General features: G+C 41.1%; 1 protein-coding gene and 1 long non-coding RNA gene across 3 annotated transcripts in view; one reads left to right on the forward strand and one right to left on the reverse strand.

Annotated features, from left to right (window-relative positions):
• The window catches only part of pcolceb (procollagen C-endopeptidase enhancer b), a 65536-nt gene that overhangs the window by 8313 nt on the left and 30571 nt on the right, over positions 1-26652 (reverse strand). Inside the window, exons 1-3 of one of the 2 annotated variants that reach the window (XM_052459293.1) lie at positions 12615-12818; positions 7199-7304; positions 677-935 (exon numbers count right to left, since the gene is read on the reverse strand). The exons of the other annotated variant lie outside the window; for it this stretch is intronic. Of the exons in view, the coding sequence (XP_052315253.1) occupies positions 677-935; positions 7199-7304; positions 12615-12709 (460 nt within the window). The 5' untranslated portion in view covers positions 12710-12818. Of the gene's footprint in view, positions 1-676; positions 936-7198; positions 7305-12614; positions 12819-26652 lie in introns of those variants that run through there. 2 annotated transcript variants of the gene reach the window in all.
• Positions 1-26652, forward strand: part of LOC127906686 (uncharacterized) — a 46831-nt gene that overhangs the window by 4584 nt on the left and 15595 nt on the right. The gene's annotated exons all lie outside the window — the stretch shown is intronic.

Consider the following 26652-nt stretch of genomic DNA (forward strand, 5'->3'; position numbering starts at 1 on the left):
CACATCTCACTGTCTATGAGTCCATAGTATCAATAATCACATCTCACTGTCTATGAGTCCATAGTATCAATAATCACATCTCACTGTCTAAGAGTCCATAGTATCAATAATCACATCTCACTGTCTATGAGTCCATAGTATCAATAATCACATCTCACTGTCTAAGAGTCCATAGTATCAATAATCACATCTCACTGTCTAAGAGTCCATAGTATCAATAATCACCCCTCACTGTCTATGAGTCCATAGTATCAATAATCACATCTCACTGTCTATGAGTCCATAGTATCAATAATCACCCCTCACTGTCTATGAGTCCATAGGATCAATAATCACATCTCACTGTCTATGAGTCCATAGTATCAATAATCACCCCTCACTGTCTATGAGTCCATAGTATCAATAATCACATCTCACTGTCTATGAGTCCATAGGATCAATAATCACATCTCACTGTCTATGAGTCCATAGTATCAATAATCACCCCTCACTGTCTATGAGTCCATAGTATCAATAATCACATCTCACTGTCTATGAGTCCATAGTATCAATAATCACCCCTCACTGTCTATGAGTCCATAGTATCAATAATCACATCTCACTGTCTATGAGTCCATAGTATCAATAATCACCCCTCACTGTCTATGAGTCCATAGTATCAATAATCACCCCTCACCCTCTACGTGTGGTTTCCCTCCTTGGTAGTGAGCAGCGAACCCCCGTCCTCCTGTACTGCTGTCAGACACCATCTCCAGCATCATGGTGTTGGAGGTAGAGATGAGAGCCCCGGGCCGGAACGTCCCACAGAACCTGCCCAGCTTCTGCATGGTGTGGGAGTGGCCGTTGTACACGTCCAGGTAGTCATAGCGACAGGTGGGGTCGGCCTCCAGGTCAAACATGCGGAAGGAAAGCATGACAACGTGGCCCTCGGGGACCTGGGTATTATGGGATGTAGACGTGAGGGGGCTAAAAGTCAGAGGTTATGTTATACCATTTCATTGGTTTGAGTTTATTTTATTTTGACAGAGACGGTGCACATTAATTAACGTTTCAGTAAAAGTGCCGGTTTTAGCCAGTCGGCTAATTTATAACCTCAGTCCCTGGGCAGGTTATTAAAAACAATTACAATATAGACAATCAATGAGCACAAGCAGAGCAACATAGGACAAGCAAGACGTAGCATACAGAGAGAGCAACATACGACAAGCAAGACATAGCATACAGACAGAGCAACATAGAACAACCAAGACGTAGCATACAGACAGAGCAACATAGAACAACCAAGACATAGCATACAGACAGAGCAACATAGAACAACCAAGACATAGCATACAGACAGAGCAACATACGACAAGCAAGACATAGCATACAGACAGAGCAACATAGAACAACCAAGACATAGCATACAGACAGAGCAACATAGAACAACCAAGACGTAGCATACAGACAGAGCAACATACGACAAGCAAGACATAGCATACAGACAGAGCAACATAGAACAACCAAGACATAGCATACAGACAGAGCAACATAGAACAACCAAGACGTAGCATACAGACAGAGCAACATACGACAAGCAAGACATAGCATACAGACAGAGCAACATAGAACAACCAAGACATAGCATACAGACAGAGCAACATAGAACAACCAAGACGTAGCATACAGACAGAGCAACATACGACAAGCAAGACATAGCATACAGACAGAGCAACATAGAACAACCAAGACATAGCATACAGACAGAGCAACATAGAACAACCAAGACATAGCATACAGACAGAGCAACATAGAACAACCAAGACGTAGCATACAGACAGAGCAACATAGAACAACCAAGACATAGCATACAGACAGAGCAACATAGAACAACCAAGACGTAGCATACAGACAGAGCAACATACGACAAGCAAGACATAGCATACAGACAGAGCAACATAGAACAACCAAGACATAGCATACAGACAGAGCAACATAGAACAACCAAGACATAGCATACAGACAGAGCAACATAGAACAACCAAGACGTAGCATACAGACAGAGCAACATAGAACAACCAAGACGTAGCACACAGACAGAGCAACATACGACAAGCAAGACGTAGCATACAGACAGAGCAACATAGAACAACCAAGACGTAGCATACAGACAGAGCAACATAGAACAACCAAGACGTAGCATACAGACAGAGCAACATAGAACAACCAAGACGTAGCACACAGACAGAGCAACATAGAACAACCAAGACATAGCACACAGACAGAGCAACATAGAACAACCAAGACATAGCATACAGACAGAGCAACATAGAACAACCAAGACGTAGCATACAGACAGAGCAACATAGAACAACCAAGACGTAGCATACAGACAGAGCAACATAGAACAACCAAGACATAGCATACAGACAGAGCAACATAGAACAACCAAGACGTAGCATACAGACAGAGTAACATAGAACAACCAAGACGTAGCATACAGACAGAGCAATATAGGACAAGCAAGACGTAGCATACAGACAGAGCAACATAGAACAACCAAGACATAGCATACAGACAGAGCAACATAGAACAACCAAGACATAGCACACAGACAGAGCAACATAGAACAAGCTAGACGTAGCATACAGACAGAGCAACATAGAACAAGCTAGACATAGCATACAGACAGAGCAACATAGAACAAAAAGCAACAACACAAAATCCATAAAAGCAACTAAGTGTTTCCACACCTCACAAGCTACAGACAACAGACAACATGGAAAGCGGCAACACACAGCGAGGGATCATGTTCACAAATCTGATTGGCCTTTAGCCATGTAGTCATGTTTTTTGTGAAAGTGTGATAGGTGGTGCAGTTGTGTGTGTCTGATGGCAGTGTATTCCAGACATGGGAAGCTCTCACAGAGAAAACAGATTTACTAAAGGTGTTTTTCCTTAAGGGAACTATACAGTCACCTCTCATGGCAGACCTTGTGGATCGGCTGCCATATGTTTGGGTTTTCTGTTTAACAGAAGTACTGAGTGGAGGGGGAGGAGCCAGACCATGTAGGATCTTGAATACAAGACATGCGTCGGTGTATTGCACAAGATTTTCCCAGCTCAGGAGCTCATGCTTTCTGAGGATGTAACAGTGATGATGGCTATTGAGCTTCCTATCAAGCACTTTGAGAGCCTGTTTGTAGACAGTCTGAATGGGTTTTAATGTTGTACAGCAAGCTTGGGCCTAACTAGTCAAGCAGTATGTTAAGTGGGGGAGTATCATAGATTTGAAGTACAGTTTTGCTACCTCTGTAGTCAAACAATTTCGTATAAATCATAAATTAGCTAGGTTAAATTTGGTTATTTGAGTTACCTTTTTCACCTGCTTTTTAAAAGAGAGGTTGGAATCAAGTATGATGCCAAGGTACTTAAAATCAGATACCACCTGGAGCTTCTCCCCTGACACACAGACACATAGATATCTGGCTCAGTAACATCAGATACCTGCTGGAGCTTCTCCCCTGACACACAGACACATAGATATCTGGCTCAGTAACATCAGATACCTGCTGGAGCTTCTCCCCTGACACACAGACACATAGACATCTGGCTCAGTAGCATCAGATACCAGCTGGAGCTTCTCCCCTGACACATAGACATCTGGCTCAGTAGCATCAGATACCACCTGGAGCTTCTCCCCTGACACATAGACATCTGGCTCAGTAGCATCAGATACCAGCTGGAGCTTCTCCCCTGACACATAGACATCTGGCTCAGTAACATCAGATACCACCTGGAGCTTCTCCCCTGACACACAGACATCTGGCTCAGTAGCATCAGATACCAGCTGGAGCTTCTCTCCTGACACATAGACATCTGGCTCAGTAGCATCAGATACCAGCTGGAGCTTCTCCCCTGACACATAGACATCTGGCTCAGTAGCATCAGATACCACCTGGAGCTTCTCCCCTGACACACAGACATCTGGCTCAGTAGCATCAGATACCAGCTGGAGCTTCTCCCCTGACACATAGACATCTGGCTCAGTAACATCAGATACCTGCTGGAGCTTCTCCCCTGACACATAGACATCTGGCTCTGTAGCATCAGTTTGCCTCTGTGAAGAACATAAAGACTATTTTTTCACATTGAGATGCAAACATGAGTCACTGAGCCACTTTGTAACCTGGACCATTACAGTAGTGAGTTCTTGTGCAGCTTGTTGTTTGCTATTTGCATGCACATATATCACTGTATCATCTGCATACATTTGAACTTCAGACTCAGTACATACAGAAGGCAGATCATTAATGTACAGGCTGAACAGGAGGGGCCCCAGTATTGACCCTTGGGGCACGCCTACATCATAGCTAAGATTGGGCGACAGCTCATTGCTCACTCTGACACACTGAGTTCTGCCTTCAAGGTATGACTTCATCCATCTCAAGGCATCAGGGGAGAAGTTGAACTTGGACAATTTTATGATGAGAATCTCATGGTTAACAGTATCAAAAGCCTTCTTTAGGTCCAGAAACATAGCCCCAACAACGCCCCCTTTGTCCACATTTTCCAGAAGAAAGCAGTTTGGTCGTTTCTGTGGAGTGTTTCGCCCTGAAGTCAAACTGCATGGAGTGTAATGTGAAAGGGCTGTTGTTGAGTTTGGCAATCAGTTGTTCTGCTACACACTTTTCAACAACCTTTGACACCACAGGTAGAATACTAATGGGCCTGTAGTTACTCACGTCAGCAGGGTCGCCTGATTTAAAGATGGCCGTTACTATGGCTGACTTACAGACCCTTGGAAAGGGTTGGTTACTCGTTGGTTATTACTGCATTGTCGGAACTAGAAGCACAAGCATTTTCGCAACACTCGCATTAACATCTGCTAACCATGTGTATGTGACAAATAAATTTGATTTGATTTGAGATGCAATAGATGGTATAAAATACAGTATATACATGTGAGATGAGTAACGTGAGATATGTGAACATTATTAAATTGGCATCTTGATTAAAGTGGCGAATGATTTGAGTCTAATGAGTTTAACCTATTGGAGGCTGGCGGTCGAGGCTCCACAGTGTGAACAACCATTATTATCTCATCAATGGACAACAGATGTTATTGATAATGAGTTACACTTTGTGTAGAAGGTAGTGTTATTACAGCTACGATGCAGCTGGATGGGTTGAGTAGTACTTCTGTTATAGTACCTGTATAGTACCTGTACCTGTATAGTACCTGTTACTTCATGTAGAAGGTAGTGTTATTACAGCTACGATGCAGCTGGATGGGTTGAGTAGTACTTCTGTTATAGTACCTGTATAGTACCTGTACCTGTATAGTACCTGTTACTTCATGTAGAAGGTAGTGTTATTACAGCTACGATGCAGCTGGATGGGTTGAGTAGTACTTCTGTTATAGTACCTGTATAGTACCTGTACCTGTATAGTACCTGTTACTTCATGTAGAAGGTAGTGTTATTACAGCTACGATGCAGCTGGATGGGTTGAGTAGTACTTCTGTTATAGTACCTGTATAGTACCTGTACCTGTATAGTACCTGTTACTTCATGTAGAAGGTAGTGTTATTACAGCTACGATGCAGCTGGATGGGTTGAGTAGTACTTCTGTTATAGTACCTGTATAGTACCTGTACCTGTATAGTACCTGTTACTTCGTGTAGAAGGTAGTGTTATTACAGCTACGATGCAGCTGGATGGGTTGAGTAGTACTTCTGGTGTTATATTCTGTTGGGTACTTACAGTGATGTACCAGGTGTGGTGTTATATTCTGTTGGGTACTTACAGTGATGTACCAGGTGTTGTGGTATATATTCTGTTGGGTACTTACAGTGATGTACCAGGTGTTGTGGTATATATTCTGTTGGGTACTTACAGTGATGTACCAGGTGTTGTGGTATATATTCTGTTGGGTACTTACAGTGATGTACCAGGTGTTGTGGTATATATTCTGTTGGGTACCTACAGTGATGTACCAGGTGTTGTGGTATATATTCTGTTGGGTACTTACAGTGATGTACCAGGTGTTGTGGTATATATTCTGTTGGGTACTTACAGTGATGTACCAGGTGTGGTGGTATATATTCTGTTGGGTACTTACAGTGATGTACCAGGTGTGGTGGTGTATATTCTGTTGGGTACTTACAGTGATGTACCAGGTGTTGTGGTATATATTCTGTTGGGTACCTACAGTGATGTACCAGGTGTTGTGGTGTTATATTCTGTTGGGTACTTACAGTGATGTACCAGGTGTTGTGGTGTTATATTCTGTTGGGTACTTACAGTGATGTACCAGGTGTTGTGGTATATATTCTGTTGGGTACTGTGGTACAGTGATGTACCAGGTGTTGTGGTATATATTCTGTTGGGTACCTACAGTGATGTACCAGGTGTTGTGGTGTATATTCTGTTGGGTACTTACAGTGATGTACCAGGTGTTGTGGTGTTATATTCTGTTGGGTACCAGTGATGTACCAGGTGTTGTGGTATATATTCTGTTGGGTACTTACAGTGATGTACCAGGTGTGGTGGTGTATATTCTGTTGGGTACTTACAGTGATGTACCAGGTGTGGTGGTGTATATTCTGTTGGGTACTTACAGTGATGTACCAGGTGTTGTGGTGTATATTCTTTTGGGTACTTACAGTGATGTACCAGGTGTTGTGGTGTATATTCTGTTGGGTACTTACAGAGATGTACCAGGGTGTTGTGGTACTTACAGTGTATATTCTGTTGGGTACTTACAGTGATGTACCAGGTGTTGTGGTATATATTCTGTTGGGTACCTACAGTGAGGTACCAGGTGTTGTGGTATATATTCTGTTGGGTACTTACAGTGATGTACCAGGTGTTGTGGTATATATTCTGTTGGGTACTTACAGTGATGTACCAGGTGTGTGGTATATATTATGTTGGGTACTTACAGTGATGTACCAGGTGTTGTGGTATATATTCTGTTGGGTACCTACAGTGATGTACCAGGTGTTGTGGTGTTATATTCTGTTGGGTACTTACAGTGATGTACCAGGTGTTGTGGTGTTATATTCTGTTGGGTACTTACAGTGATGTACCAGGTGTGGTGGTATATATTCTGTTGGGTACTTACAGTGATGTACCAGGTGTTGTGGTATATATTCTGTTGGGTACTTACAGTGATGTACCAGGTGTTGTGGTGTTATATTGTGTTGGGTACTTACAGTGATGTACCAGGTGCATTTGCTGTTGGGTTTGTAGTGGCTGGGGAAACCTTCACTGCCCACGAAGCCTGATTCAGTCACCATACCTCCACAGTGGAAGATAGGCCTGAGAGAGAGGAGCAGGAGGGAGGGGAGGGAGGGAGGGAGAGAGAGAGAGAGAGAGAGAGAGAGAGGAGGGAGGGAGGGAGGAGAGAGAGAGAGAGAGAGAGAGAGAGAGAGAGAGAGAGAGAGAGAGAGAGAGAGAGAGGAGAGAGAGAGAGAGAGGGAGAGAGAGAGGGAGAGAGAGAGAGAGAGAGAGAGAGAGAGAGAGAGAGAGGAGAGAGAGAGAGAGAGAGAGAGAGAGAGAGAGAGAGAGAGAGAAGGAGAAGGAGAGAGAGAGAGAGAGCAGGAGAGAGGGAGCAGGAGAGAGGGAGCAGGAGAGATCGTGGGAGGAGACAGAGAGAGAGAGACGTTAAATTCTACAACCACCTAAAAGGAAGTGATTCCCAAACCTTCCATAACAAAGCCATCACCTACAGAGAGATTAACCTGGAGAAGAGTCCCCAAAGCTGGTCCTGGGGCTCTGTTCACAAACACAAACACACCCCACAGAGCCTCAGGACAGCAACACAATTGACTGACCCAAACTTAAGGAAAGTTTTGACTATGTACAGACTCAGTGAGCATAGCCTTGCTATTGAGAAAGGCCGCCGTAGGCAGACCTGGCTCTCAAGAGAAGACAGGCTATGTGCACACTGCCCACAAAATGAGGTGGAAACTGAGCTGCACTTCCTAACCTCCTGTCCAATGTATGACCATATTAGAGATACATATTTCCCTCAGATTACACAGATCCACAAAGAATTCGAAAACAAACACATTTTTGATAAACTCTCATATCTACTGGGTGAAATACCACAGTGTACCATCACAGCAGCAAGATGTGTGACCTGTAGCCACAAGAAGAGGTCAACCAGTGAAGAACAAACACCATTGTAAATACAACCCATATTTATGTTTATTTATTTTCCCTTTTTGTACTTTAACTATTTGCACATAATTTAACATTTGAAACGTCTTTATTCTTTTGGAACTTTTGTGAGTGTAATGTTTAGAGTAAATTTTTAAAAATGGACTATTTAACTTTTGTTTGTTATATATTTGACTTGAATTGAATTTGAGATCCATTATATTATTTCTCTTTTCTGTGAGTAAAAATGAACCGATCCATATGGCATGTTTTTATCATTTTAGAGAAAACGATTTCAGAAGTCGCTACTACTACTACTACTACTACTACTAAGGTAACTCCTTTCAGCATCAACATTCTGGGGCCAGAACCCCTCTCTAAACACACTGAAACCCCCGGCAACACAGACCCACTCTGTTCTCGGGCGCTGGGAAGGGCCTGTGAACTCACATAAGGGAGTGTTTTTATAATGTTAGGCCCAAACCTGAGCAGTAAGCACTGATAATATGTATGTTGGAGCATAGTCAAGCATAGGGCGGCAGGGTAGCCTAGTGGTTAGAGCGTTGGACTAGTAACCGAAAGGGTGTAAGTTTGAATCCCCGAGCTGACAAGGTACAAATCTGTCGTTCTGCCCCTGAACAGGCAGTTAACCCACTGTTCCCAGGCCGTCATTGAAAATGAGGAATTTGTTCTTAACTGACTTGCCTGGTAAAATAAAGATTAAATAAAAAAATAAACACACACGTATACGCAAGTTTTGAGTTTTGTTATTTGTATGTTTGGCATACATCATCCAGCAAAATGCTAACTTGCAGGTTCCTTCTCAACAATATAACAACAATAAGAAATAATAAAATATCAGAATACCAACATAAAGTAAATGTCTCAGTGGAATAGAAGAAACATTTTAGCATCAGTATAATACAGGAAGGGACAATTTATCATGTAATATTTAAACGTTTTAATCGTGTAATATTTAAACGTGTACTGGGAAGGAGGATGGGGGACAGTGTACAAACTGAGCAGTATAATAAGAGTCTGGTAGTAGCAGCTGTGACGTGTGTGTAGTGTGAGTGTGTGTGTGCGATCTGACACCGCTTTAACACGAGAGTGTGTGTTGACCAGCTGGCGGACAGCGTCAACCTGTCCCTGTCCCAGCTTGTAGTCCCCACCTGCTTCAAGGAGATCGCCATCATCCCAGTGCCCAAGAAATACAAGATGACCCCCTTCGTGCTCACCCCGGTCATCATGAAGCGCTTCGAGATGCTGGACAAGACCCACATCAAGGCCAGACACACTGGACCCACTACAATTAGTCTACCGTTCAATTAGTCTACAGATCCACCGAAGATGCCATTTCCATCGCTATTCACACGGCCGCTACACATCTGGACAAGAGGAACACCTATGTGAGAATGCTGTTCATTGACTACAGTTCAGCAATCAACACTATTGTTCCCTCCAAGCTCGTCACCAAGCTCAGAGCCCTGCGTCTGGACACCAAGCTCAGAGCCTTGCGTCTGGACACCAAGCTCAGAGCCTTGCGTCTGGACACCAAGCTCAGAGCCCTGGGTCTGGACACCAAGCTCAGAGCCCTGGGTCTGGACACCAAGCTCAGAGCCCTGGGTCTGGACACCAAGCTCAGAGCCCTGCGTCTGGACACCAAGCTCAGAGCCCTGCGTATGGACACCAAGTTCAGAGCCCTGCGTCTGGACACCAAGCTCAGAGCCCTGCGTCTGGACACCAAGCTCAGAGCCCTGCGCCTGGACACCAAGCTCAGAGCCCTGCGTCTGGACACCAAGCTCAGAGCCCTGCGTCTGGACACCAAGTTCAGAGCCCTGCGTCTGGACACCAAGCTCAGAGCCCTGCGTCTGGACACCAAGCTCAGATCCCTGGGTCTGGACACCAAGCTCAGAGCCCTGGGTCTGGACACCAAGCTCAGAGCCCTGGGTCTGGACACCAAGCTCAGAGCCCTGGGTCTGGACACCAAGCTCAGAGCCCTGCGTCTGGACACCAAGCTCAGAGCCCTGCGTCTGGACACCAAGTTCAGAGCCCTGCGTCTGGACACCAAGCTCAGAGCCCTGCGTCTGGACACCAAGCTCAGAGCCCTGCGTCTGGACACCAAGTTCAGAGCCCTGCACCTGGACACCAAGCTCAGAGCCCTGCGTCTGGACACCAAGTTCAGAGCCCTGCGTCTGGACACCAAGCTCAGAGCCCTGCGTCTGGACACCTCCCTCTGCAACTGGACTTCCTGGACTTCCAGACGGGTAGACCACAGGCTGTGAGGATTGGCAAAAACACCTCCTCCACACTGACTCTCAAAACAAACACAGGAGCCCCCCCCCAGGGATGTTTCCTCAGCCCTCTGCTGTAGTCCTTGTTTACCCACGACTGTGTGGCTTTTTGCACCAACCCTATCATCTAGTTTGCTGAGGACACCACGGTTTGTTAGGCCTGATAACAGACGACGACAAGTCAGCATATAGGGAGGGGGGGTTCAGTTCCTCTGAGTCCATGGACCGACAACACCACCCACTGTTGTCAAGAGGGCGCAACAGCACTTCCTGCCATGAGCTGTTCTCTTCCTTTACCGTCGGGTCGAAGGTCGGCTGCCAACAGGCTCAGAGACAGTTTCTATCTACAAGCCATCAGACTGGTGAACACTTGAACTGGACTGTCTGCACCTTAGCACACACACACACACACACACACACACACACACACACACACACACACACACACACACACACACAGGTATATTTTTACAGCAAGCCCTCTGGCTTCAAACAACTTTAATGGATCTGATCTGTTGTAAAAGACATCAGTGTGTTCCAACATATTTTTTTATCCCAACCCCCAGAGCTTCAGTTTATAGTTCAGAAATGTTGTGTTTCCCTCCTGACCCGCGTCCCTCTTCCAGCCATGTTCCAGAGGCCCCGACAGGGCTGCTTTGTGTTCAAAGCCACACTGAGTGGTCCAATGTCCTAAATATCTCAAGTGGTCTGGTCACTCCCTTCTGCCGTGCCAAGCTAAACAAAACAGTCCACAAGCATCTGTTTGTCAAACCTGCGCTAACGTTCCACTGCTCTGTATCTCGTGTGGTGGTTTTAGTGAAGTGGGTAGAAGCGGCCGTCACAAATTGGCGGAGAGTCAAAGTTCTGATGACAAAGATCCAAAATCCCATAGTTCCGTCTGGACCATTGAGGCTGAAAGGGGATCAGATGAAAAGTGGTGCACTAGGAAGCAGGGGGGCCCACAGACACACAGCAGAGACTAGCCAGTCTCTATACGAACCTCACGTCCTCCTGTGGGTCCTGCCGAACCGCCAACATGCTATTTCTAACTACACGAAGGGAAAGAATCGAGTTTTAGGGGAAAACAACAGTGCAGAGAGACAGGAACAGATGGAAACAGTGCAGAGAGACAGGAACAGATTAAAACTGCGCAGAGAGACAGGAACAGATTAAAACTGTGCAGAGAGACAGGAACAGATGGAAACAGTGCAGAGAGACAGGAACAGATGGAAACTGTGCAGAGAGACAGGAACAGATTAAAACTGTGCAGAGAGACAGGAACAGATGGAAACTGTGCAGAGAGACAGGAACAGATGGAAACAGTGCAGAGAGACAGGAACAGATGGAAACAGTGCAGAGAGACAGGAACAGATGGAAACAGTGCAGAGAGACAGGAACAGATTAAAACTGTGCAGAGAGACAGGAACAGATTAAAACTGTGCAGAGAGACAGGAACAGATGGAAACTGTGCAGAGAGACAGGAACAGATGGAAACAGGAACAGATTAAAACTGTGCAGAGAGACAGGAACAGATGGAAGCAGTGCAGAGAGACAGGAACAGATGAACAGATGTAAAAGCAGTGCTGTGCAGAGAGACAGGAACAGATTAAAACTGTGCAGAGAGACAGGAACAGATGGAAACAGTGCAGAGAGACAGGAACAGATGGAAACAGTGCATAGAGACAGGAACATATTAAAACTGTGCAGAGAGACAGGAACAGATTAAAACTGTGCAGAGAGACAGGAACAGATTAAAACTGTGCAGGAGACAGGAACAGATTAAAACTGTGCAGAGAGACAGGAACAGATTAAAACTGTGCAGAGAGACAGGAACAGATTAAAACTGTGCAGAGAGACAGGAACAGATTAAAACTGTGCAGAGAGACAGGAACAGATTAAAACTGTGCAGAGAGACAGGAACAGATTAAAACTGTGCAGAGACAGGAACAGATTAAAAATGCAAATGTTTACTGACAAACAGGCAAGCCAAATGGTTTACTGTGTTCAAATCTACCCGTGTTAATATGCACACACATGAAACGTTGACACAAACACACACATGCACACTGGGTACACACTGACCAAAGACACGTTGACACTAACACACACACATTCTTTAAACACACAAATGCACCCTCAAGGGAACACACACACCTTGTTTTTCCTGACTCACCTTGTAAAGTTAGTGGTCTGGCTTTGAGCCTGGGTCCATCCCAGTGTCATCGACAGGAGGACGGACACACTCCACACACACACCCTGCCCTGCATCCTGCTCTGATGCCCACCCAGACCAAGAGAGGGAACAGACCAGAGAGAGAGAGGGCGAGTCGAGGAAGACAGAAAGGAGGGAGAGAGGGAGGGAGAGGCAGAGTAGAGGAGTGGAGAAAGAGAGGAGGATGTAGAAAGGGGAGAGAGAGAGGGATACAGGAGGAATGGGTACGGGGAGGGGAGGAACGAGAGGAGGAACGAGAGAACGAGAGGGGCGAGAGAAGGAGAGTTTAGTATGTCCCAGATGGGGACGCCATGTTTTATTTGGTCGTGTGGCTGGGGTGTCATGTGACGTATTGTATTGTTGGAAAACAGGTAGCTACACAAATTAAATATATTGGAATATAAAGTGTGTGTGTCACAGACTTAATTCCAGTGTGACTGTAGATGTATATATCGAATTACTGCTTCACTACTCCCACAGCCACAGCCCACAATCCTGAACAACTAACTCTAACTCTAACCTTAACTCTAGCTCTAACCTTAACTCTAGCTCTAACTCTATCTCTAATTCTAGCTCTAACTCTAACTCTAACCTTAACTCTAGCTCTAGCTCTAACTCTAGCTCTAACTCTAGCTCTAACTCTAACTCTAACTCTAGCTCTAACTCTAGCTCTAACTCTAATTCTAACCTTAACTCTAGCTCTAACTCTAGCTCTAATTCTAACCTTAGCTCTAGCTCTAACTCTAGCTCTAACCTTAACTCTAGCTCTAACTCTAATTCTAACCTTAACTCTAGCTCTAACTCTAGCTCTAATTCTAACCTTAGCTCTAGCTCTAGCTCTAACCTTAACTCTAGCTCTAATTCTAACCTTAACTCTAATTCTAACCTTAACTCTAGCTCTAACTCTAGCTCTAACCTTAACTCTAGCTCTAACTCTAACCTTAACTCTAGCTCTAACTCTAACCTTAACTCTAGCTCTAACTCTATCTCTAACTCTAGCTCTAACTCTAACTCTAGCTCTAACCCTAACTCTAGCTCTAACCTTAACTCTAGCTCTAAATCTAACTCTAGCTCTAACTCTAATTCTAACCTTAACTCTAGCTCTAACCTTAACTCTAGCTCTAACTCTAACTCTAACTCTAGCTCTAATTCTAACCTTAGCTCTAGCTCTAGCTCTAACCTTAACTCTAGCTCTAACTCTAACTCTAACCTTAACTCTAGCTCTAACTCTAATTCTAACCTTAACTCTAGCTCTAGCTCTAACTCTAGCTCTAATTCTAACCTTAGCTCTAGCTCTAACCTTAACTCTAGCTCTAACTCTAGCTCTAGCTCTAGCTCTAACTCTAGCTCTAACTCTAGCTCTAACTCTAACTCTAACTCTAACTCTAACTCTAGCTCTAACCTTAACTCTAGCTCTAACTCTAGCTCTAACTCTAGCTCTAACTCTAGCTCTAACTCTAGCTCTAACTCTAGCTCTCTAACTCTAGCTCTAGCTCTAACTCTAGCTCTAGCTCTAACTCTATCTCTAACTCTATCTCTAACTCTAGCTCTAACTCTAGCTCTAGCTCTAACTCTAACTCTAGCTCTAACCTTAACTCTAACTCTAACTCTAACTCTAACTCTAGCTCTAACTCTAGCTCTAACTCTAGCTCTAACTCTAGCTCTAACTCTAGCTCTAACTCTAACTCTAGCTCTAACTCTAACTCTAACTCTAGCTCTAACTCTAACTCTAATTCTAACCTTAACTCTAGCTCTAACTCTAGCTCTAATTCTAACCTTAGCTCTAGCTCTAACTCTAGCTCTAACCTTAACTCTAGCTCTAACTCTAACCTTAACTCTAGCTCTAACTCTAATTCTAACCTTAACTCTAGCTCTAACTCTAGCTCTAATTCTAACCTTAGCTCTAGCTCTAACTCTAGCTCTAACCTTAACTCTAGCTCTAATTCTAACCTTAACTCTAATTCTAACCTTAACTCTAATTCTAACCTTAACTCTAACTCTAACCTTAACTCTAGCTCTAACTCTAACCTTAGCTCTAACTCTAGCTCAAACCTTAACTCTAACTCTAACCTTAACTCTAATTCTAACCTTAACTCCAACTCTAACCTTAACTCCAACTCTAACCTTAACTCCAACTCTAACCTTAACTCCAACTCTAACCTTAACTCTAATTCTAACCTTAACTCTAATTCTAACCTTAACTCTAACTCTAACCTTAACTCTAGCTCTAACTCTAATTCTAACCTTAACTCTAATTCTAACCTTAACTCTAATTCTAACCTTAACTCTAACCTTAACTCTAGCTCTAACTCTAATTCTAACCTTAACTCTAATTCTAACCTTAACTCTAATTCTAACCTTAACTCTAATTCTAACCTTAACTCTAATTCTAACCTTAACTCTAATTCTAACCTTAACTCTAATTCTAACCTTAACTCTAGCTCTAACCTTAACTCTAGCTCTAACTCTAATTCTAACCTTAACTCTAACCTTAACTCTAATTCTAACCTTAACTCTAACCTTAACTCTAGCTCTAACTCTAATTCTAACCTTAGCTCTAGCTCTAACTCTAGCTCTAACCTTAACTCTAGCTCTAACTCTAATTCTAACCTTAACTTTAGCTCTAGCTCTAACTCTAGCTCTAATTCTAACCTTAGCTCTAGCTCTAACTCTAGCTCTAACCTTAACTCTAGCTCTAATTCTAACCTTAACTCTAATTCTAACCTTAACTCTAATTCTAACCTTAACTCTAGCTCTAACTCTAGCTCTAACCTTAACTCTAGCTCTAACTCTAACCTTAACTCTAGCTCTAACCTTAACTCTAGCTCTAACTCTAACCTTAACTCTAGCTCTAACTCTATCTCTAACTCTAGCTCTAACTCTAGCTCTAACTTCTAGCTCTAACTCTAACTCTAGCTCTAACCCTAACTCTAGCTCTAACCCTAACTCTAGCTCTAACCTTAACTCTAGCTCTAACTCTAACTCTAGCTCTAACTCTAATTCTAACCTTAACTCTGGCTCTAACCTTACCTTAGCTCTAACTCTAACTCTAACTCTAGCTCTAATTCTAACCTTAGCTCTAGCTCTAACTCTAGCTCTAACCTTAACTCTAGCTCTAACTCTAACTCTAACCTTAACTATAGCTCTAACTCTAATTCTAACCTTAACTCTAGCTTAGCTTAACTTCTAGCTCTAATTCTAACCTTAGCTCTAGCTCTAACCTTAACTCTAGCTCTAACCTTAACTCTAGCTCTAACTCTAGCTCTAACTCTAACTCTAACTCTAGCTCTAACTCTAGCTTAGTTTTAACTCTAACTCTAGCTCAAATGTTAACTCTAGCTACGGTGTCTGATTGGGTCTAGCTCTAACTCTCTAGCTTTAATTCTAACTCTAACCCTCTAGCTTAGCTCTAGCTCTAACTCCTACCCTAACTCTAGCTCTGGCTCTGGCTCTATTCTTGCTCTATTCTAACTCTAACTCTAACTCTAACTATTGAACTTTGGCTCTAGCTCTAACTCTAGCTCTAACCTTAACTGGGCTCTAACTCTAACCTTAACTCTAGCTCTAACTCTAACTCTAACTCTAACTCTAACTCTAACTCTAACTCTAGCTCTAACTCTAATTCTAACCTTAACTCTAGCTCTAACTCTAGCTCTAATTCTAACCTTAGCTCTGAGCTCTAACTCTAGCTCTAACCTTAACTCTAGCTCTAACTCTAACCTTAACTCTAGCTCTAATTCTAACCTTAACTCTAGCTCTAACTCTAGCTCTAATTCTAACCTTAGCTCTAGCTCTAACTCTAGCTCTAACCTTAACTCTGCTCTAATTCTAACCTTAACTCTAATTCTAACCTTAACTCTAATTCTAACCTAACTCTAATTCTAACCTTAACTCTAATTCTAACCTTAACTCTAATTCTAACCTTAACTCTAGCTCTAACTCTAATTCTAACCTTAACTCCTAATTCTAACCTTAACTCTAACCTTAACTTCTAATTCTAACCTTAACTCTAACCTTAACTCTAGCTCTAACTCTAATTCTAACCTTAGCTCTAGCTCTAACTCTAGCTCTAACCTTAACTCTAGCTCTAATTCTAACCTTAACTTTAGCTCTAGCTCTAACTCTAGCTCTAATTCTAACCTTAGCTCTAGCTCTAACTCTAGCTCTAACCTTAACTCTAGCTCTAATTCTAACCTTAACTCTAATTCTAACCTTAACTCTAATTCTAACCTTAGCTCTAGCTCTAACTCTAGCTCTAACCTTAACTCTAGCTCTAACTCTAACCTTAACTCTAGCTCTAACTCTAACCTTAACTCTAGCTCTAACTCTATCTCTAACTCTAGCTCTAACTCTAACTCTAACTCTAGCTCTAACTCTAGCTCTAACTCTAGCTCTAACTCTAACTCTAGCTCTAACCCTAACTCTAGCTCTAACCTTAACTCTAGCTCTAACTCTAACTCTAGCTCTAACTCTAATTCTAACCTTAACTCTAGCTCTAACCTTAACTCTAGCTCTAACTCTAACTCTAACTCTAGCTCTAATTCTAACCTTAGCTCTAGCTCTAACTCTAGCTCTAACCTTAACTCTAGCTCTAACTCTAACTCTAACTCTAACCTTAACTCTAGCTCTAACTCTAATTCTAACCTTAACTCTAGCTCTAGCTCTAACTCTAGCTCTAATTCTAACCTTAGCTCTAGCTCTAACCTTAACTCTAGCTCTAACTCTAGCTCTAGCTCTAACTCTAACTCTAGCTCTAACTCTAGCTCTAGCTCTAACTCTAGCTCTAGCTCTAACTCTAGCTCTAGCTCTAACTCTATCTCTAGCTCTAACTCTAACTCTAACTCTAACTCTAGCTCTCTAACCTTAACTCTAGCTCTAACTCTAGCTCTAACTCTAACTCTAACTCTAGCTCTAACTCTAACTCTAACTCTAGCTCTAACTCTAGCTCTAACTCTAGCTCTAGCTCTAGCTCTAACTCTAGCTCTAGCTCTAGCTCTAGCTCTAACTCTAACTCTAACTCTATCTCTAACTCTAGCTCTAACTCTAGCTCTAACTCTAACTCTAACTCTAGCTCTAACCTTAACTCTAGCTCTAACTCTAACTCTAACTCTAGCTCTAACTCTAGCTCTAGCTCTAGCTCTAACTCTAGCTCTAACTCTAACTCTAACTCTAACTCTAACTCTAGCTCTAACTCTAATTCTAACCTTAACTCTAGCTCTAACTCTAGCTCTAATTCTAACCTTAGCTCTAGCTCTAACTCTAGCTCTAACCTTAACTCTAGCTCTAACTCTAACCTTAACTCTAGCTCTAACTCTAATTCTAACCTTAACTCTAGCTCTAACTCTAGCTCTAATTCTAACCTTAGCTCTAGCTCTAACTCTAGCTCTAACCTTAACTCTAGCTCTAACTCTAACCTTAACTCTAATTCTAACCTTAACTCTAATTCTAACCTTAACTCCAACTCTAACTCTAACTCCAACTCTAACCTTAACTCTAACTCTAACCTTAACTCTAGCTCTAACTCCAATTCTAACCTTAACTCTAGCTCTAACCTTAACTCTAACTCTAACCTTAACTCCAACTCTAACCTTAACTCTAACTCTAACCTTAACTCCAACTCTAACTCTAACTCTAACTCTAACCTTAACTCTAGCTCTAACTCTAATTCTAACCTTAACTCTAATTCTAACCTTAACTCTAATTCTAACCTTAACTCTAACCTTAACTCTAGCTCTAACTCTAATTCTAACCTTAACTCTAATTCTAACCTTAACTCTAACCTTAACTCTAATTCTAACCTTAACTCTAACCTTAACTCTAGCTCTAACTCTAATTCTAACCTTAGCTCTAGCTCTAACTCTAGCTCTAACCTTAACTCTAGCTCTAATTCTAACCTTAACTTTAGCTCTAGCTCTAACTCTAGCTCTAATTCTAACCTTAGCTCTAGCTCTAACTCTAGCTCTAACCTTAACTCTAGCTCTAATTCTAACCTTAACTCTAATTCTAACCTTAACTCTAATTCTAACCTTAGCTCTAGCTCTAACTCTAGCTCTAACCTTAACTCTAGCTCTAACTCTAACCTAACTCTAGCTCTAACTCTAACCTTAACTCTAGCTCTAACTCTATCTCTAACTCTAGCTCTAACTCTAACTCTAACTCTAGCTCTAACTCTAGCTCTAACTCTAGCTCTAACTCTAACTCTAGCTCTAACCCTAACTCTAGCTCTAACCTTAACTCTAGCTCTAACTCTAACTCTAGCTCTAACTCTAATTCTAACCTTAACTCTAGCTCTAACCTTAACTCTAGCTCTAACTCTAACTCTAACTCTAGCTCTAATTCTAACCTTAGCTCTAGCTCTAACTCTAGCTCTAACCTTAACTCTAGCTCTAACTCTAACTCTAACTCTAACCTTAACTCTAGCTCTAACTCTAATTCTAACCTTAACTCTAGCTCTAGCTCTAACTCTAGCTCTAACTCTAACCTTTAGCTCTAGCTCTAACCTTAACTCTAGCTCTAACTCTAGCTCTAGCTCTAACTCTAACTCTAACTCTAACTCTAGCTCTAGCTCTAACTCTAGCTCTAGCTCTAACTCTAGCTCTAGCTCTAAACTCTAGCTCTAACTCTAACTCTAACTCTAACTTTAGCTCTAACCTTAACTCTAGCTCTAACTCTAGCTCTAACTCTAACTCTAACTCTAGCTCTAACTCTAACTCTAACTCTAGCTTAACTCTAGCTCTAACTCTAGCTCTAGCTCTAGCTCTAACTCTAGCTCTAGCTCTAGCTCTAGCTCTAGCTCTAACTCTATCTCTAACTCTAGCTCTAACTCTAGCTCTAACTCTAACTCTAACTCTAGCTCTAACTCTAACTCTAACTCTAACTCTAACTCTAACTCTAGCTCTAACTCTAGCTCTAGCTCTAGCTCTAACTCTAGCTCTAACTCTAACTCTAACTCTAACTCTAACTCTAGCTCTAACTCTAATTCTAACCTTAACTCTAGCTCTAACTCTAGCTCTAATTCTAACCTTAGCTCTAGCTCTAACTCTAGCTCTAACCTTAACTCTAGCTCTAACTCTAACCTTAACTCTAGCTCTAACTCTAATTCTAACCTTAACTCTAGCTCTAACTCTAGCTCTAATTCTAACCTTAGCTCTAGCTCTAACTCTAGCTCTAACCTTAACTCTAGCTCTAATTCTAACCTTAACTCTAATTCTAACCTTAACTCTAATTCTAACCTTAACTCCAACTCTAACCTTAACTCCAACTCTAACCTTAACTCCAACTCTAACCTTAACTCTAGCTCTAACTCAATTCTAACCTTAACTCTAATTCTAACCTTAACTCTAACTCTAACCTTAACTCCAACTCTAACCTTAACTCCAACTCTAACCTTAACTCCAACTCTAACCTTAACTCTAACTCTAACCTTAACTCTAGCTCTAACTCTAATTCTAACCTTAACTCTAATTCTAACCTTAACTCTAATTCTAACCTTAACTCTAACCTTAACTCTAGCTCTAACTCTAATTCTAACCTTAACTCTAATTCTAACCTTAACTCTAATTCTAACCTTAACTCTAATTCTAACCTTAACTCTAATTCTAACCTTAACTCTAATTCTAACCTTAACTCTAGCTCTAACTCTAATTCTAACCTTAACTCTAACCTTAACTCTAATTCTAACCTTAACTCTAACCTTAACTCTAGCTCTAACTCTAATTCTAACCTTAACTCTAATTCTAACCTTAACTCTAATTCTAACCTTAACTCTAATTCTAACCTTAACTCTAATTCTAACCTTAACTCTAACTCTAACCTTAACTCTAATTCTAACCTTAACTCTAACTCTAACCTTAACTCTAATTCTAACTCTAATTCTAACCTTAACTCTAATTCTAACCTTAACTCTAACTCTAACCTTAACTCTAGCTTGGCAGGAATTTGAGGTCCAATTTCAGGGAGGCCCAACAAGTGGTGGAGGGACTGGTAGATTGTAGAGTAATCTCAGCGAATAGAAGAAATAAAAACCTTGGGGACAGTCTGGTCCACTCTGCCTTCCAGACGAAAAAGGTACCTAATAAATTTGATAAATATTTGGGGAGACCAAAGTATATTGTTAATGCCTTTTCGGGGTTGGGGTTCCTCGTAAGACAGAGGATCGAACTGTCCACTGTAAACTTGATCTATGGAATTAAGTGCAAATTGTGCCAAAAGATTTACATAGGAGAAACAAAGAATGCATTACAGGTCAGACTGAAGCAACACCTATACCAGATAGCCAAGGGTAATAAGACTACGGTGTTGTATTGGCATTTTGGCATACATGCACTGGACGGTTTGAGTATCTTTGGCCTGGAGACAAATGGGAGTTGGTCCAGGGCACAACGACAGGGGATGGAAAGAACTTGGATTGGGCGTCTCAATACGATAGACCCTAAGGGCCTGAATGAAAAATATTGATTTACTTTGGCTTACCTAACTGATGGAAGGGGTCATCTTTGGTGTAGTGACATGGGCTATTTGGGGTGGGGGAGGGAAGAGGGGAGGTGGTGGGGGCCGGTGGAAAGCCACTCATTATAAATGTTTGTTTATGGTATTGTCCATGATGGATTTGCCATTGTCTGATAGCACTTATGACTGTTTTTTTATTCAATTATTTATGGATCTATTTATTATATCCTTGATCTTTTAGTGTGGTGTGGTTTTATTTGATTGTTTGGATATTTTTATAGCACTTATTTTGAGTTTTGACTTTGTTTGATTATTTATTTATTGTATTCTTGTACTCATTGGGTGGCTCACCTGGTAGACCCTAACCTGAATTCTAACCTTAACCCCTAGTTACCCCAACCCCTCACCCTAACCCTGAGACCCTCATGCCTAACCTTACTTATTGAATTTAACCCTAACCCTAACCCTGACCTTAACCCTAATCCTGATCCTAACCTTAACCCCAACCCAACCTGAATGCTAACCTTAACCCCAAGTTACCCTAATTCCTCACCCTAGCCTTGGGACCCCCATGCCTGAACCTAACCCTAACCCTAAACCTAACCCCAACCCTAACCCTAACCTTAAACCCTTAGACCCTCATATCTGATTTTAACTCAACCTTGACCTGTATTTTAACTCTGACCCTTATGGTAACCTGAATTTGAACCTTAACCTATGGCTTTCAAATTTTCAGCCTAATTTTTAACCCTGGCTTTATGTCCCTACACTTCCATATCTAGTTTGAATCTCTACACTCTCTATATCTATTTTAATCCTAGACCACTGCTCTGAATTCGGCACTTGGCCTTTTTTCTTAGCGTAGAATTTCTGGCTTTTAACTTAAGCCTTATTTTAATGTCTTACTTTGGTCTTCCTTTTATAGCTTTCTCTAGTCATTTAAAGTATATAATACACAAGTCTCACCATTTATCCTAAAGGGGTTGCCTGTGCCAGTGCACACCAGATTCGTCTGTTTCTCATTGAATCTAACCTTAACTCTAGCTCTAACTCTAACCTTAGCTCTAACTCTAACCTTAGCTCTAACTCTAACCTTAACTCTAGCTCTAAAACTTCTCTAACTCTAACCTTAACTCTAACCTTAGCTCTAGCTCTAACTCTAACCTTAACTCTAACTCTAACCTTAACTCTAGCTCTAACTCTAATTCTAACCTTAACTCTAGCTCTAACTCTAACCTTAACTCTAGCTCTAATTCTAACCTTAACTCTAGCTCTAACCTTAACTCTAGCTCTAACCTTAACTCTAGCTCTAACCTTAACTCTAACTGTAACTCTAACCTTAACTCTAACTGTAACTCTAACCTTAACTCTAGCTCTAACTCTAATTCTAACCTTAACTCTAACTGTAACTCTAATTCTAACCTTAACTCTAGCTCTAACTCTAATTCTAACCTTAACTCTAACTGTAACTCTAATTCTAACCTTAACTCTAGCTCTAACTCTAATTCTAACCTTAACTCTAATTCTAACCTTAACTCTAGCTCTAACTCTAATTCTAACCTTAACTCTAGCTCTAACTCTAATTCTAACCTTAACTCTAACCTTAACTCTAGCTCTAACTGTAACTCTAACCTTAACTCTAGCTCTAACCTTAACTCTAGCTCTAACTGTAACTCTAACCTTAACTCTAGCTCTAACTGTAACTCTAACCTTAACTCTAGCTCTAACTGTAACTCTAACCTTAACTCTAGCTCTAACTGTAACTCTAACCTTAACTCTAGCTCTAATTCTAACCTTAACTCTAACTGTAACTCTAACCTTAACTCTAGCTCTAACTGTAACTCTAACCTTAACTCTAGCTCTAACTGTAACTCTAACCTTAACTCTAGCTCTAACTGTAACTCTAACCTTAACTCTAGCTCTAACTGTAACTCTAACCTTAACTCTAGCTCTAATTCTAACCTTAACTCTAGCTCTAACTCTAATTCTAACCTTAACTCTAGCTCTAACTCTAGCTCTAACCTTAACTCTAGCTCTAATTCTAACCTTAACTCTAATTCTAACCTTAACTCTAATTCTAACCTTAACTCTAGCTCTAACTCTAGCTCTAACCTTAACTCTAGCTCTAACTCTAACCTTAACTCTAGCTCTAATTCTAACCTTAACTCTAATTCTAACCTTAACTCTAATTCTAACCTTAACTCTAGCTCTAACTCTAGCTCTAACCTTAACTCTAGCTCTAACTCTAACCTTAACTCTAGCTCTAACCTTAACTCTAGCTCTAACTCTAACCTTAACTCTAGCTCTAACTCTATCTCTAACTCTAGCTCTAACTCTAGCTCTAACTCTAGCTCTAACTCTAACTCTAGCTCTAACCCTAACTCTAGCTCTAACCCTAACTCTAGCTCTAACCTTAACTCTAGCTCTAACTCTAACTCTAGCTCTAACTCTAATTCTAACCTTAACTCTAGCTCTAACCTTACCTCTAGCTCTAACTCTAACTCTAACTCTAGCTCTAATTCTAACCTTAGCTCTAGCTCTAACTCTAGCTCTAACCTTAACTCTAGCTCTAACTCTAACTCTAACCTTAACTATAGCTCTAACTCTAATTCTAACCTTAACTCTAGCTCTAGCTCTAACTCTAGCTCTAACTCTAACCTTAGCTCTAGCTCTAACCTAACTCTAGCTCTAACTCTAGCTCTAACTCTAACTCTAACTCTAGCTCTCTAGCTCTAACTCTAGCTCTAACTCTAGCTCTAGCTCTAACTCTAACTCTAGCTCTAACTCTAACTCTAACTTTAGCTCTAACCTTAACTCTAGCTCTAACTCTAGCTCTAACTCTAACTCTAGCTCTAACTCTAACTCTAACTCTAACTCTAACTCTAACTCTAGCTCTAGCTCTAACTCTAACTCTAACTCTAACTCTAACTCTAGCTCTAGCTCTAGCCTCTAGCTCTAGCTCTAACTCTAACTCTAACTCTAACTCTAGCTAACTCTAACTCTAGCTCTAACTCTAGCTCTAACCTTAACTGTAGCTCTAACTCTAACTCTAACTCTAACTCTAGCTCTAACTCTAACTCTAACTCTAACTCTAACTCTAACTCTAGCTCTAACTCTAATTCTAACCTTAACTCTAGCTCTAACTCTAGCTCTAGCTCTAGCTTCTCTAACCTTAGCTCTAGCTCTAACTCTAGCCTTAACTCTAACCTTAACTCTAGCTCTAACTCTAACTCTTAACTCTAGCTCTAATTCTAACCTTAACTCTAGCTCTAACTCTAGCTCTAATTCTAACCTTAGCTCTAGCTCTAACTCTAGCTCTAACTTAACTCTAGCTCTAATTCTAACCTTAGCTCTAATTCTAACCTTAACTCTAATTCTAACCTTAACTCTAATTCTAACCTTAACTCTAATTCTCCTTAACTCTAATTCTAACCTAACTCTAGCTCTAACTCTAATTCTAACCTTAACTCTAATTCTAACCTTAACTCTAACCTTAACTCTAATTCTAACCTTAACTCTAACCTTAACTCTAGCTCTAACCTTAACTCTAGCTCTAACTCTAACTCTAACTCTAACCTCTAGCTCTAGCTCTAACTCTAGCTCTAACTCTAACTCTAGCTCTAACCTTCTAACTCTAACTCTAACTTTAGCTCTAGCTCTAACTCTAGCTCTAACTCTAACTCTAACTCTAGCTCTAACCTTAACTCTAGCTCTAACTCTAACTCTAACTCTAGCTCTAACTCTAGCTCTAGCTCTAGCTCTAACTCTAGCTCTAACTCTAACTCTAACTCTAACTCTAACTCTAGCTCTAACTCTAATTCTAACCTTAACTCTGGCTCTAACTCTAGCTCTAACTAACCTTAGCTCTAGCTCTAACTCTAGCTCTAACCTTAACTCTAGCTCTAACTCTAACCTTAAACTCTAGCTCTAACTCTAATTCTCTAACTCTTAACTCTAGCTCTAACTCTAGCTCTAATTCTAACCTTAGCTCTAGCTCTAACTCTAGCTCTAACCTTAACTCTAGCTCTAATTCTAACCTTAACTCTAATTCTAACCTTAACTCTAATTCTAACCTTAACTCCAACTTAACCTAACCTTAACTCCAACTCTAACCTTAACTCCAACTCTAACCTTAACTCCAATTCTAACCTTAACTCTAATTCTAACCTTAACTCTAACTCTAACCTTAACTCCAACTCTAACCTTAACTCCAACTCTAACCTTAACTCCAACTCTAACCTTAACTCTAACTCTAACCTTAACTCTAGCTCTAACTCTAATTCTAACCTTAACTCTAATTCTAACCTTAACTCTAATTCTAACCTTAACTCTAACCTTAACTCTAGCTCTAACTCTAATTCTAACCTTAACTCTAATTCTAACCTTAACTCTAATTCTAACCTTAACTCTAATTCTAACCTTAACTCTAATTCTAACCTTAACTCTAATTCTAACCTTAACTCTAGCTCTAACTCTAATTCTAACCTTAACTCTAACCTTAACTCTAATTCTAACCTTAACTCTAACCTTAACTCTAGCTCTAACTCTAGCTAACCTTAACTCTAACTCTAACCTTAACTCTAATTCTAACCTTAACTCTAACTCTAACCTTAACTCTAATTCTAACCTTAACTCTAGCTCTAACTCTAACCTTAACTCTAATTCTAACCTTAACTCTAACTCTAACCTTAACTCTAGCTCTAACTCTAATTCTAACCTTAACTCTAATTCTAACCTTAACTCTAATTCTAACCTTAACTCTAGCTTGGCAGGAATTTGAGGTCCAATTTCAGGGAGGCCCAACAAGTGGTGGAGGGACTGGTAGATTGTAGAGTAATCTCAGCGAATAGAAGAAATAAAAACCTTGGGGACAGTCTGGTCCACTCTGCCTTCCAGACGAAAAAGGTACCTAATAAATTTGATAAATATTTGGGGAGACCAAAGTATATTGTTAATGCCTTTTCGGGGTTGGGGTTCCTCGTAAGACAGAGGATCGAACTGTCCACTGTAAACTTGATCTATGGAATTAAGTGCAAATTGTGCCAAAAGATTTACATAGGAGAAACAAAGAATGCACTACAGGTCAGACTGAAATAACAGTTATACCAGATAGCTAAAGGTAGAAGGACTACGGTATTGTATTGACATACATGCACTGGACGGTTTGAGTATCTTTGGCCTGGAGACAAATGGGATTTGGTCCAGGGCATAACGACAGGGGATGGAAAGAACTTGGATTGGGCGTCTCAATACGGTAGACCCTAAGGGCCTGAATGAAAAATATTGATTTGGTGTAGTGACATGGGCTATTTGGGGTGGGGGAGGGAAGAGGGGAGGTGGTGGGGGCCGGTGGAGAGCCACTCATTATAAATGTTTGTTTATTGTATTTCTTATTTATTTTGGACTGGTCCATGGTGGATTTGCCATTGTCTGATAGCACTTATGACTGTTTTTTTATTCAATTATTTATGGATCTATTTATTATATCCTTGATCTTTTAGTGTGGTGTGGTTTTATTTGATTGTTTGGATATTTTTATAGCACTTATTTT

This window comes from Oncorhynchus keta, chromosome 13 (assembly GCF_023373465.1).
Source record: "Oncorhynchus keta strain PuntledgeMale-10-30-2019 chromosome 13, Oket_V2, whole genome shotgun sequence".
Taxonomy (NCBI): domain Eukaryota; kingdom Metazoa; phylum Chordata; class Actinopteri; order Salmoniformes; family Salmonidae; genus Oncorhynchus; species Oncorhynchus keta.